General features: G+C 43.7%; 2 protein-coding genes across 3 annotated transcripts in view; one reads left to right on the top strand and one right to left on the bottom strand.

The window, feature by feature from the left end:
• Nucleotides 1-13,693, top strand: part of MOSPD1 (motile sperm domain containing 1) — a 139,152-nt gene that overhangs the window by 10,623 nt on the left and 114,836 nt on the right. The window lies entirely within an intron of this gene.
• LOC113423782 (centromere-associated protein E-like) lies at nucleotides 1,694-13,599 on the bottom strand. Its single transcript, XM_087972339.1, has 10 exons — nucleotides 13,088-13,599; nucleotides 10,627-10,914; nucleotides 10,348-10,517; nucleotides 10,042-10,051; nucleotides 9,230-9,442; nucleotides 7,521-7,733; nucleotides 5,828-6,031; nucleotides 4,833-5,036; nucleotides 3,315-3,527; nucleotides 1,694-1,892 (listed from the first exon to the last, which is right to left on the bottom strand). The coding sequence occupies exons 2-10, from the start codon at nucleotides 10,834-10,836 to the stop codon at nucleotides 1,797-1,799; spliced, it is 1,533 nt and encodes a 510-aa protein (XP_087828465.1). The 5' UTR covers nucleotides 10,837-10,914; nucleotides 13,088-13,599; the 3' UTR covers nucleotides 1,694-1,796.

The raw sequence follows: 13,693 nt of genomic DNA on the forward strand, positions 1-13,693 counted from the left end.
AGAAAGAGAGCAACCGATGATTTTTTGTGCTGTGTTTATAACTCTGGAGCATCTTCTTATCCGTTACAGAGCATCCAGCACACCACACCGTTACACAATATGCTCTTGGTGGTAGAACAGTAAAAAGTAACCAGCAACTTCTCACCCAGACCCCTCTTTTTCAGCAGCCTCAGAAAGTGCAGGTGCTAATTGGGCTTTCTTTGCAGTGGCCATAGTGTGGACCGACCAAGTCAGGTTGTTGGAAATAGGAGTTAAACCAAGCAGATCGAGAAGGCAACAAAGGAAGGCCCGTTCGTACAATCGCTTGCATGCAGTCGCAATTCATACAACCAGTTTAAGTGCTGGTGGAGTGGAGCCTGCCCATCTGATCTAGAGCCGGCTCTGCCCTCCGAAAGGGTCGCAATTGTTTTTTGATCCGTCCCTGGTGGTTTAGCCAGGGCTGCAACCCTAGATGGGAACTCCGGTGTGGAAATTCCTTCACACTCGAGTTGCCCAAGAGATCAGGTTTACTCAGTGATGCAATCGGGCAGCCCAGCTAGTTTGTCCCGTGGCTTTGTTTACAACTCCAGGGGAGGAAGTGGGTTGGAAGGGACATTTGCTCCGCCCAGGTTTCTTTAGCATGAACTCAGCTGGAGAATTTTCTGGGGGTTTGTTTGTTTTTTAACCTCTTTGGAAAGTTTCTTGTAAACAGTTCCTGGAGGTTGAAGCACACGGTGCGCTAATCTTGCACTGGATGCAAATCTATGGCATCTTGCTACGCCTTCCAATAAGGCTTATCTCAAGAAAGCAAGATTAGCACAATATTTGAAAAATGAAGAAATGCCACGAGACGAAGAGATGGTTAGGAAGATATGGGATTGCTCAGAAATGGACAGGCTTACATTGAAGATCAAACAAGATACAGAATATTATCAAACATAAAAACTTATTCTACCAGTGGTTGGGGAAAAAAGGGGGTGGAGAATAAGAATGTAATCTGTACTGCTAAACAAATAAAACAACACAGACAATATGATGTTTATTAAGCACTAACAAAATGTAAACAATAGAAAATTAATAAAACTTTTTTTTTAAAGCAAGCTGAGACTCCTTTAGTTCTTGGATGGGAGAGTATCCCATTTGATTCCTTCTTTGCAAGTTGCCTGAAGGAGTCCTCTGCCAGAATAATAGGGTCAAAAAGGGACCTTGGAGGTCTTCTAGTCCAACCCCACTTCTCAGACAGAAGACCCTATACCAGTTCAGACAAAGGGCTATCCAATCTCTTCTTAAGAACTTCCAGTGTTGGGAGCATTCACAACTTCTAAAGACAATTTGTTCCACTGGTTAATTGTTCTCACTGTTAGGAAATTTCTCCTTAGTTCTAAGTTGCTTCTCTCCTTGATTACTTCTTGTCTAGTGTTTTGGAAAATAGCTTGACCCCCTCCTCCTCTCTGGGGCAGCCCCTCAAATATTGGAAGACTGCTCTCCTGTCTCCCCTGGTCCTTCTCTTCACTAGACTAGCCAGGCCTGGTTTCTGCAACGGTTTATCCTATGTTTGAGCCTCCAGTCCCCTCATCCTCCTGGTTGCTCTTCTCTGCACTCACTACGTTGGACACCTTGTTTTTGCTCGCCCCATCAAATCTACTCTAGAGGGATGCGCCAGAAGAACAGCCAGCCCAATTAAATGCCAAAAAAATGCCTTTATTCTAACTTATATATACAATACATAACAATTATTCTTAGAAAAATACATAATGAGCGAAGTCGGCTCCTTGTGGAATAGAATCGCCTTCATTATCTGCCATGTCTTCTTTTTTTTATGTCTCCTGTTTTGACAGGTTGGTTTTTGCAAGATGTGACATGAGGCCTTTGAGTTCTTCCTTCTCAATCTTGGCTGCTTCATCCAGGTGGTCCTAGTTGAAGGTGAAAGAGAAGCTTCTTTAATGCGATTTACCCAAAGCGGGGTAACCATTAGTAGTCATGGAAGACTCCACACATAAGGTTTAAGGCTAAGCTTAGGACTTTTTAAGATTTTGGGTCAGGAGAGCTCAAAATGGGAAATTCTGCCTCAAAAATGGAAGATTTAATCACTGTAAGGTTGAATAAATGGAGTTCTACATGAATTCCAAAATTAGAAACCAGCTCCATGCCAGAACAGGGCTCTGTTCACCCAGCAGGCTCAGCTATAACCCTCAATAGTGAGCATGACACCTTGTATATCTCTTTAACCAAGTTATAGCAGTTAACAACAAACCAATAAGGGGGCTATTTTAATTCTCCCACAATATTATATGCCCGCAATCTGGTAAAAGGGCAGAGTGTTACACACATTTTCTTCAACCCAAGTTTGTGGTTGAAGATGTCACGTGTAAATAGTCTTAAGACCCGAGGCCCACATTTTAAATTTTGGAAACCTCCATGTAGGAGACAACCAGGCTCAGCTAGAGGGAGGAGTCAAATGTGTCATCGGTCTAGAATCACTTCACACCCAACAAGAAACTAAATCCAGCCCACCTTGAATTCCGTTGACTCTTATCTCCCACCAATTTGCCTGGACCGTTAGTAGTTCAGATTCTTGTAGAGAGCTTTAAGCTGCCAATAAACCTTTATATTCATTTGAAAAAGGGACACGGCGGCTCAGTGGCTAAGACGCTGACCTTGTCGATCAGAAAGGTCGCCAGTTCGGCGGTTGGAATCCCTAGCGCAGCGTAACAGAGTGAGCTCCCATTACTTGTCCCAGCTTCTGCCAACCTAGCAGTTCAAAAGCACGTAAAAAATGCAAGTAGAAAAATAGGGACCATTTTGGTGGGAAGGGAACAGTGTTCCGTGCGCCTTTGGCGTTTAGTCATGCCAGCCACATGACCACAGAGACGTCTTCGACAGCGCTGGCTCTTCGGCTTTGTAACGGAGATGAGCAGCGCCCCCTAGAGCCAGAAACGACTAGCACGGATGTGCGAGGGGAACCTTTACTTTTACCTTTACCTTATTCATTTCAACTGCCTGGATTTTCCAGATTTTCCCACGCTTGACATTCCATTAATAGCAAGCATCAATCAAGAAGAAGCCAACCACCAACCCACAGGTATGTAGTACTGTACCATAGAGATGTTTAAGTCAATGGCTTTGTTACGCTACTGGTAAGTCAAGAATCAAGATGGTTCTTAAATTTGGCCAAAGAGCAACATGGGGAAAACGTGCTGAAAGCTCGGAAGCCGAAGGGCAGAACAAACTCCCCAAAATACCTCCTGGGGGTGGGGGGGTCAAGACATGAGTGAGAAGACCTATACTAAATGATATCCCCTTCCCCTCACGGACATAAGGAAGGAGACAAATACCGTCATTTGCTTTTCTATTAAGCTTAGGTTTCCTCCAAGTTTCTTGGCTCCCTCCAAGTCCTGGGGGCCCCTCGTGTCCATCTGTTCTTCGAGCACCTTCAGGTCCTTCCGCCATTGTTTTGATCGCTCCTCGCAGGATTTCATGGCCGCCTCTGCTTCCTTGAAGTAGGAGAGGTGTTTGGCTGCCACCTCCCGCCTGGCATTGGCAAGATACTGGAATAGATGGGATTCGTCACTCCGCTTGGAGGGTTCCCCACAAATATAGGTTATCCAGAAACCCTAAAACCGTTCTGCATCCTAACAAGCTGAGTTCACACCAACGTTCCTTATCCATGGTTTAAATAGACCAGGGGTCGCCAATTGGTAGGCTGGGGACCACTGGAGGTCCATGAGAAAATTTTGATGGTCACTCCTCAAGCAATTAATCCAGGCTGTGCGGGAACACAAGGCTGCGCCACCCACATGGCCCATGGGAACACAAGGTTTGCGTCGCTTGCATTGCGAACAACACAAGGTAGTGAGGGGAGAGGAGAAAGGGCAGTGTGGGGCGGAACTTGCCCCACTCGCCCCACATGCCTTGTCTGGCCACCAGGCTGCTTCTTTCCGCTTCTTTCTTCTTCTGCTTTTGGTTGCACGCAAGGAAAGCAGCAAAAGTCTTTCTTTCTCTCCCCCAAACTCTGCCAGAAATGAGTCTTTGGGACCCTGCAAGGCCTCCTGCTCCAAGACGCTGCGCTAGTGCAACAAGTCTCACAAGACTCATTTCTGGCGGAGTTTGGGGGAGAGAAAGAAAGACTTCTGCGGCGTCTGCTGTTTTCCTTGCATGGAGCCAAAAGTCTCTCTCTCTCTCTCTCTCCCCCTGAGAACGGAGCTGGAAAAGGTATCCTGCAATCCCAAATAAAGAATGATCAATTGGTAGGAAAATGGGGTGGGGAATTTTCCTGCAGACTTTTTGGGGGATTTTCCCAGGGTCTCTGGTCCATGGGATTTAAAATTATTAGTTTGGTGGTCCCTGAAGTCCCAAAGATTGGCGATCACTGACCTAGTCCGTCATGGAACGGATTGACCCCATTACGGGTATTCCTCCACTTATGGCACCCATGGAATTTCTCTTAAGGGAGACATTGAATTTTGCAACACGGAGGTTATAATTTTTTAGTTATTCCAAGTTCTAAGTTAAATGAATCTGGCTTCCCCACTCACTTTGCTTGTCAGAAGTTGCACAAGGGATACTGTCACCATCATAAGTATGAGCCAATTTTGCCAAGCGCCTGAATTTTGATCGCTGGGATTATGGGGATGCTGCAAAATTTGTAACTCTGAAACACGGTCATCCATCCCCTTTTTCAGTGCTGTTGTAACTCAAAATGGTCATGAACTAAATAAGCTGTCATAAGTCCAGGATTACCTGTGTACCAGGACCCAAACCAAGCACCTTAGGGTGCCATGGGATGAATGAACCACACCTGTGTATTATTATTATTATTTTTTCTGAAAATGATACCGGCAAAAAGCGGTTACCTTCAATTTTGGCTTCAGGACTTCTAGAACATTATGGAGTCTTTTAATGTCATTTCTAAGTCCCTTCTCAAAGTCCTGGATGGAGAATAAAGCGGAGCATTTTTCCATGTATTTCTTCCCTTCTTTGTTATTTTCCAGTTGCTGAGCCTTGGATTCGATTTCCAGGAGTTGTTCTTCCAGACTGCATAGATCTTGGGAAATATTCTGCATGGGAATACAACTTTTCATATTATTTCAGGTTGTGTTTTGCAATATGACTACAAACGCCAGTTTGGCGATCATTTGTCAACCCTTCCGTCTTGGGGTGGTGCTGGTGCCCATCGTTCACACACACCTTCCCAGGAAGCTACACCCCAACTTGGGGGTGTGAAAGGACAGGTAGAAAGATCAGGAAAAGAACAAGATCAATATTGAAGTGGGTGATGAATAACAAAAGTTGGAAGGGACCTTGGAGGTCTTCTGAAGCACGAGATCCTACACCGGGGCTCTCCAAACTTGGCAACTTTTAAGACTTGTGGAATTTAACTCCCAGAATTCTCCAGCCAGCTATGCTTAAAGTTGCCAAGTTTGGAAATCTCTGCACTAAACCATCTCAGACAAATGGTGATCTAGTCTCTTCTTCAAAACACCCCCGCCCCATGATGGAATACCCACAACCTCAGGAGGCTGAATCATTGGGGCACCTCTCATTCTGCTAACCTACTGGCTTGTTGAACACACTACAACTGTGTAGGTTCACACAACACGCTCGGCCAAACTCCAAACCTAGCCACATCTCACCCAAACCTGGATTTTGTATTTCAGATTCTACAAGCAATTAAAAAAAATAACTTTTAGATTATGAAGAACCTCACTGATTGATCAGTCACGGATCCTCCCATTCCTTTCTAGCACAGGGACCTCCAACCTTCTTCTCCCTTTCCCATTCGGGAGAAAAATGAAGAGAGGAAAAGAGCTATCTATCCATCCCCCCTCTCTCCTCTTTTTGGCACTACCTCCAGGAAGATATCCAACTTCTGTCTCAGGACAGGGATGTCCAGCTGCTTGAATTCGCTCCCGTAGCGTTCCGATTTCTTCAGGCTCTGAATCTCAATCAGCAGCTTGAGTTGCTTCAGGTTTTCGCCCAACAGATTCGTGGTGAACTTGGAGATGCTGATATAGTAGTCTTTATACTCCCGGTACCATTCGGAGAAGTAGTACTTGTGGGAGGAAGTAAAAGAAAAAGAAAAAAAAGAAAAAAAAACAATGGCTACCAATCTCCCTTCTGTCAGGGACCTGTATAGAGCACGAGTCAAAAATTGGGCTGTGAAAGTATTTACAGACCCTTCACATCCTGGATATAAACTATTTCTACTCCTACCCTCAAATAGAGCCCTGCACACCAGAACAACTAGACACAAGGGGAGTTTTTTCCCTACATGCCATCACAAATAATTCCCTCAACACTGTCCAACTATTTACTAAGTCTGCATTACTATTAATCCTCCCATCCTTCCTTCCACCCATCTCCTCCCACTTGTGACTGTATGACTATAACCTTCCTTGTCGCTTTGTATCCCAACAATTTTTATTGACTGATTCCTAGTATGATTGGATTGCTTATTGTACCCTATGACTATATTCTATATACTATATACCCTATGACTATATAACCCTATGACTATTATTAAGTATTGTACCTGATGATTCTTGACTTTTGACAAAATATATCCTTTTTTTTATATATACTGACAGCATTTGCACCAAGACAAATTCCTTGTGTGTCCAATCACACTTGGCCAATAAAGAATTCTATTCTATTCTATTCTATTCTATTCTATTCTATTCTATTCTATTCTATTCTATTCTATTCTATTCTATTCTATTTCTATTTCTATTTCTATTTCTATTTCTATTCTAATTCTAATTCTATTCCTTTCATTTCGTTATTCTATTCTATTCTTATTATACCCCATGACTATCATTAAATGTTGTACCATATGATTCTTGACGAATGTCCCTTTTCTTTTATGTACACTGAGAGCATTTGCACCAAGACAAATTCCTTGTGTGTCCAATCACACTTGGCCAATAAAGAATTCTATTCTATCCTAAACATACACACCCCAGTGAACCCCTTGCAACCGTTCCCACATCACACAAAGCCAGCCTCGAGGGACCAAGGAGATGCTTCGTATTTTCAGGACAGGAGTGATTGACCTAAGAAGCATTTCACAGGTTCGGCAGCTGGGAGTTTGGTAGGATACCAAGCAGTGGTGGGATTCAAATTTATTTTTACTACCAGTTCTGTGGGCGTAGCTTGGTGGGCGTGGCTTGGTGGGCGTGGCAGGGGAATGTTACTGCAAAATCCCCCTTCCCTCCCCACCCCACTAACCTGCTTTCCAGCTCCGTTCTCCTGTGCAGGGCAACCAAAGAAGAGCCAGCCAATCAGCTGGGACTCGATGGGAGGCAGAGAAGAGATGGGGTTGGCGGGGCCAGTCAGAGACGGGATTTGCCAATTCTCTGAACTACTCAACATTTCCACTACCGGTTCTCCAGAACTGGTCAGAACCGGCTGAATAGGCCACCTCTGATATGTGGCAAAAGAGTCCCTGTGTTACCACCACCAATGGACAGAATGAAGGCATGGAAGGTCAGCCGAAAGGTCCCCTTTTCCTCCACAATGCCCGGAGCTTCGGTGGAGAATACCTCAATATCAATCAGCACGGAGTACAGCTCCTCAGTCGCCTGCTCAAAGTACACTTGAAGTTTGAGAACGGTGGCCGTCTGAACGAGAGGGAGGCCAGCAAGTCCTTTAGCGCCCACGGTTTTCATGATCTCCAGATCCCCCTTCAAGTTCAGAGCCAGGAGGGAGATATTGTCCCTTTTCTTCTCCATTATGGGCAGTTTACTTAACACCATCTGAAACAAGGGGGGGGGGGGGAGAGGATAGAGTCCCACTGGGAGTTGTCTCTCCAAGTGGCCGGCTAAATCCAAAACCTTTTCAAACCTTTTCAATCCTTCAACTAAGGAGCCATCCCTAGTTGATTACCCAGAGTCAAAACTTTTGATTCCAGAGGATTTACTGCTAGCTGCTTTTTTTTTCCTGTTCTTTGGCATTTCATTAGCCCCCCGGGAGTGGCCCAAGATTAGAAAAGCAAGCTGAAAGAGGAGCTAAATAAATATTTTAAAGGTTCGATGCTGGCAGAGTTTCAGAAATGCCATTTCAAGAAGGGGGGAAGAAATATGCCGTTCAATAGGATATGGGAATTTTGATTTAATATTCTATTATCTAGAAATCTCCTGACCCACACCCTTTTCCAACAAATCAAACGCAATCCAAAGAGGAGAGAAACCTTTTAATGCTTCTGCAAAATCATGAACTGTGATAAGCGCAAGCCTTGCCAAACTTGCCAAAAAAAATAACAGGCGAGAAATAATTTGCAATGTAAGAATCTTGAAATATAAACTCAGGATACTGGAATGTCCACGAGGCTGGAGTTTCAAAACGTCTTTGCCTTCTGCAAAGAATGTTCGTTTCACACCTGGCTTTTATCTGCTTGAAGGAGGGTCCATTACCTTGCAGCCTTATTCCCAAGTCACCCGTGCTGTTGCAGCTGCTCTTTCCTGCAAGCAGCCCTGCGTGCATGCGCACTTGGCACAGGCTCCTCGGGAACCTCATTGCTGCTGCCAGCCCCCACAATGAATACTTCAGCTTCAACCATAACAACACAAGAGCACACAATAGATACAAACTCAAAGTAAACCGCACCAAACTTGATTGCAGGAAATACGACTTCAGCAACAGAGTGGTCAATGTCTGGAATACTCTACCCGACTCTGTAGTTTCTTCCCAAACCCCAAAAACTTTAACCTTAGACTGTCTACTATTGACCTCACCCTTTCCTAAGAGGTCTGTAGGGGGCGTGCATAAGCGCACCAACCTGCCTACCGTCCCTGTCCTATTGTTTCTCTTATTCTTTATTTTTCTTATATGTACCCATTTCATGTATTCACAACTATGTATACATTTATACTTATTATCTTGTAAACAATTGGCAAATCAAATAAATAAATAAATAAAAATAAATAAATAAATAAATAAATAAATAAATAAAAATAAATAAATAAATAAACAATCTCTGAAGGCAGCACTCCACTCCCTGATGGTCTTGACCCCTCACCTGAGTCCTCGCTCTCCTCAGCCATCCGCACCTGCTGCCAGCTAACCACAACAACAACAGGGGTCTACAGTTGGCAACTTTAAGACTTGTGGATTTCAATTCCTGGGAATTGAAGGCCACAAGTTTCAATTCTGGGAATTTGAAGGCCACAAGTTTGGAGAGCCCTGATCTAGAATTGGAGAAAAAGATAAAGTTTCTCCAAAATTCTTCTGCGTGCCCATAATTTCCTCCTACCTTCTCAGTAAAGGTAATCAACAATTGCCGAAGATGGTCATTCTCCATCCTCAGGCTGAAGATAGTTTGCCAGAAGTCCATCACCCTTCTTCTGTGGTAGGAGTTTTCCATCATTACTTCTTGAAGATTTGCCTTTAGTCTCTTGTTTTCAATTACCAGCCAGTCTTCCTTCACAGTTATTTGGTGGGCTTCTTCTTCTGTCACTGTCTTCACCTACCAAGACAAGATTCCAGAAGGCAGCGAACAGGTGTAGCATCTACTTCCTACTTAGGGTGAGCATGATTAGTGAAAGCAGTGAAAATGTTAGACAGCAGGGCAAAAAGGGACAATGAAAACATAGCAAAAATGAACTAAAAGAAGGGGTCAATCTATTCTTCAAACCACCTGAAGGCCAGACAAGAAACAATGGATGGAAACTAATGGAGAGAAGCAACCTAGAACTAAGGAGAAATTTACTAACAACAGATTGGGCAACCCTTTGTCTCAAATGGGATAGGGTCTCCTGCTTGAGGAGGGGGTTTGAGTAGAAGACCTGCATCATCTCCTCCAACTCTCTTATTTTGTTATCCCATTTTGCTACGTTGTCATACATACTTATCGATCACCGTCTACATGTCTCACTTAGCATACACCACCACCAAAGCTAGAAAACTCTTTGAGATGTTTGGTGCTCGAAGAGTAAGGTCAACATCTGGCTAGGTTTGCATTTGAGACTAAACCACAACTGACCATGATTCATAAACTAAGCCGAGTTGGAAGGGTTTGACATTAAACCAGAACCAAGCATATCCATTTATGTTTGAGGGAAACACAAGAAAATAGCTAAAGAGTCAACAAGGGGAACGGCTGAAGGCATCTCGTCTTGAAGTTGGTCAACTCAAAGTAGTTGAGAGACATCCAAGTCAAAGTGGTGTTTTCCAAGCACTGCAGCATAAGACCTCCAGTGAAGACATTTTATAAGAGGGCTTCTCAACCTTGGCATCTTGGAGATGGGTGGACTCCAACTCCCAGGATTCCCCTCCTGGAGAATTCTGGGAGTTGAAGTCAACCCATCTTCAAGTGGTCCTGTACACTACTGTAAACCCATTGTTTCTACTCTGAAGAGGAAACCTACCTACGATGTTCTTACCTTTTCATCCATGTCAGCCATTGGTGAAGCCATCATTTCCTGGCCCTTTGGAGGTCGTGGTCCCTTATCCGAGAGCACCTCCTTGGCTTTCTGTAAAATTTCACAGCAACCTTTTGATGACTCGGCAGTAGCTCTCACATGATCCTGCAGTTCCAGGTTCTTCAACCACCCAAACAGAGAAACATGAAGGCATCAGTCATTCCTACCTTTCTTCCCATCCAATGTTAAGATGGGGGTTATTAAAAAATATATGTATTTCGTTACTCACCGCGGCAACCGTTTTCTCAATGGTCTTGTAAAGACCATGCATGGTACTATTCAGAGTCTCTCTCTCAGCCTGAAGGTCTTCTACCAAGATTTTCAGGGACTGTTTTTCCTTGGAAACAGCCTTCAGATCTTTTTGGCTGGTTTGGAGTTTCTGGAGCAAGTCCTTTTTCTCTTGCTCTAAAGCCTCCATCTTCTTCTTCAGTTCCTCCATGTTGTCTCAGTCCTTCCAGTGTTCGTCTGTCAAGAAATCGAGGGAGGTCCAGGAACTTCTCCAATTGTTCAACTAGAGCTTTTATGTTAGGAAGAAAGAGGTCAAATCCATTGGGTATATTTGTGGGATAAATATTCCAGCATTGTTTCGCTAGATAGCTAAAAGTGTCTCTTGATGATAAGGAAATCCCAAGAACACTGTCTCTGCCATGAACGTAGAAGACACTCTTTGGCCAATCATATTTTTTCACCAGTCTTCCCCTCACAAGGGATATAGTCTTTCTCCAGCCCAACAAGGACATCTCCCAGTATATTTTGTATACAGGGATTACAATAACCAGATTATTTAAACAGCTGGTTCTAGGCCAAACAGAGTTGCTTCATAGATGTCTATGGAGATTCTCAATCATCCAGGTCATGGTTGCCCCAGAGGTGTTTTTTCCAAAAGGCACCTGGGCTTTCTTGGTTTTTTTCCTTGAAAGTGTTTCACTTCTCATCCAAGAAACTTCAATTCTGAACTGAAGAAGCTTCTTAGATGAGAAGCAAAACAGTTTCAAGGAGGGAAAAAACCAAGAAAGTCCAGTTGCTTTTGTAGGGAACAGCTGCCTTACAGCATTCTAGGAACTGCCATGGAATATAGCCTTATATACCCAAAATAAATTATAAGTCAGTGATGCAAATTTAGCACCTTTTTAAAAAGGAAGAGGTCCCACAAAGGTCCAGATGAAACTTGAGCAGATTAACCGTAACCATTTATTTGGGAAGGAATGAGTTTGTACATACCAATCCCTAAATCGTGGCCAATGAACATAATTGCTAACTTCTCACAACATGTTATGCCCAAACAAGTGAAATGTATTGAGTTTCACAGGATGGCCCAGTTCATATGAGATTTAAGATATAATATGTCTTGCTTAGATGAGTAATTATAGTTTGTTTAGACATAATATGTTGCAGAAAGTACACCATTATTTCCCTTTACTCTCCCAGGCTAATCTACCTGCCTTTAATGATGCTATGCTGTCTTTCTCTTGGCTTAAATAGAGAAGATATTCCCATATTACCCCAGTGCTCCAGAACAATTTAATTTTAACTCAGTATGTAGTCTTAAGTCTTAACAAAACATGGTTTACAGGTGAAAGTTGCAGACTCACTTAATTATAATTTAATTTTAACTCTGTATATGGTCTTAAGCAAAGTCTTAACAAAACATGGTTTACAGGTGAAAGTTGCACAGACCCACTTAATTATAATTTAACTTTAACTCTATGTAGTCTTAAGCAAACTCTTAACAAAATATGGTTTACAGGTGAAAGTTGCACAGACCCACTTAAATATATATTGCTTCAAATGCATCTTGGCACCATATGTAGGCAACTAACACCTTCAAGAAGAAATAAAAAGCAGTGAAGTAGGTCAGTCGCCCATTCCACCACTAACCAAAATATAGTTTTTTGGAAAGGTTTTGCAGAACACCTCTTCAAAAAACTATATTTTGGTTAGTGGTGGAAAGGACGACTGACCTCCTACTTCACTCCTTTTTATTAACTTTGTGAAAAAGGAAGATTCTGAGATCCCTTTTTTTACTTACCAGCTTAAAAAAAAAAAAACTGCTCCACTCTTACAGGATAAATCCACCCAAAATGTCTCTTCGCTTCCCATCTCTGGCTGGCCAAGGACTCAATTTATACCACTACCTAACCTTTTTGTGGGAGGTCCCTAGGAGGACACAGGTGGAGAGAATGATGGGATGATTGACAAGTCAAGCCAAGAGTGAATTTTCCTTCCTGAATCTTAAGGAATGGCTTTGGGGGAAGGTGGGACAGATCCTTTTTGGAAAAAGACAAGTGTTTTCTACCCACCAGTGGACGAAGCATTATGTACAACTGTAGCAGAGAGTTTGTGATATTTGACAGTAACATTTTACAATTGCATGGGGGAACTTATAAGTCATTCAGCCACAGACAATTGTAATATATAAATAGGTTTTTATCTTATCTTTCTTTGGGGTTTCTTCTCTCCTGCTTCGCTTTTCCTATTTATTAGGATTTGCTAATCCTATTTTTTCCTCTTCTCTTTATCATCGAACAAAACAAACTTGGAAGATTTTAATTGCAGGTGTGCTTTTCCCCACCCATTTTATTCGTGTCAGTTGTAAATAAAGTTTGAAAAAAGGGGGACAAACCATAGTTTAGCCATGGTTAAAGCCCCCCTCCCAGGCATTGTGTGCTCATCTGTCTTGTGAGGGCTACCTAGGATATGGTTGAGATGTAGCCCAGAAGGCGAAGTTCCTGCTCCTGAGCTGCTGTTACAGGTGTGAACCGAGGCCCTGAGGTCATGACTTGGGAGCTAGGTGCGAATCCTGCCCTTTGCGCTTTTCAGGTAGGCTACCCTGCCGCCCTTCTTCTATTTAAGCCGCACAGCTTTCGAGGCCAAGAAGGCGAAAAAAGACAAGCGCGCCATTTCAGCTCGCAGCATTGTTTTTAAAAAGAAAAAGAAAAAAAAGATCCGCGCTAAAGACCGAAACGCTGCAGGTCAGGATTCGAACCCGTCACCTAGAACGGGTCAGAAAGAAGAAGGGGGAAAGAAATAGACCAAGGGACGTCCCCGGACCGCTCTGGCTTAAAGCGCTCTTCCGATTGGCTGGTCGGAGAGGAGCCGAGGCTACCAAGTTAACCCGCCGCGCAGCGAATCAGCGCCTCCCCTGGCGGCGCGGCCGAGCGTGATTCGTCGTTCTTCCTTTCGACACCCGGCCGAGCATCCCGCCCACGCCGGCCCGAGCGGCCGTTGCGCGTGCGCAGCACCGCCGAGCGGCCTAACTCTCCTTCGCCTCCCCGCGACCGCTACCGCCACCGCCT

The sequence above is a fragment of the Notechis scutatus genome, chromosome 10 (assembly GCF_049901735.1).
Source record: "Notechis scutatus isolate UNSWTSFEM ecotype Mainland chromosome 10, rNotScu1.2, whole genome shotgun sequence".
Classification (NCBI taxonomy): domain Eukaryota; kingdom Metazoa; phylum Chordata; class Lepidosauria; order Squamata; family Elapidae; genus Notechis; species Notechis scutatus.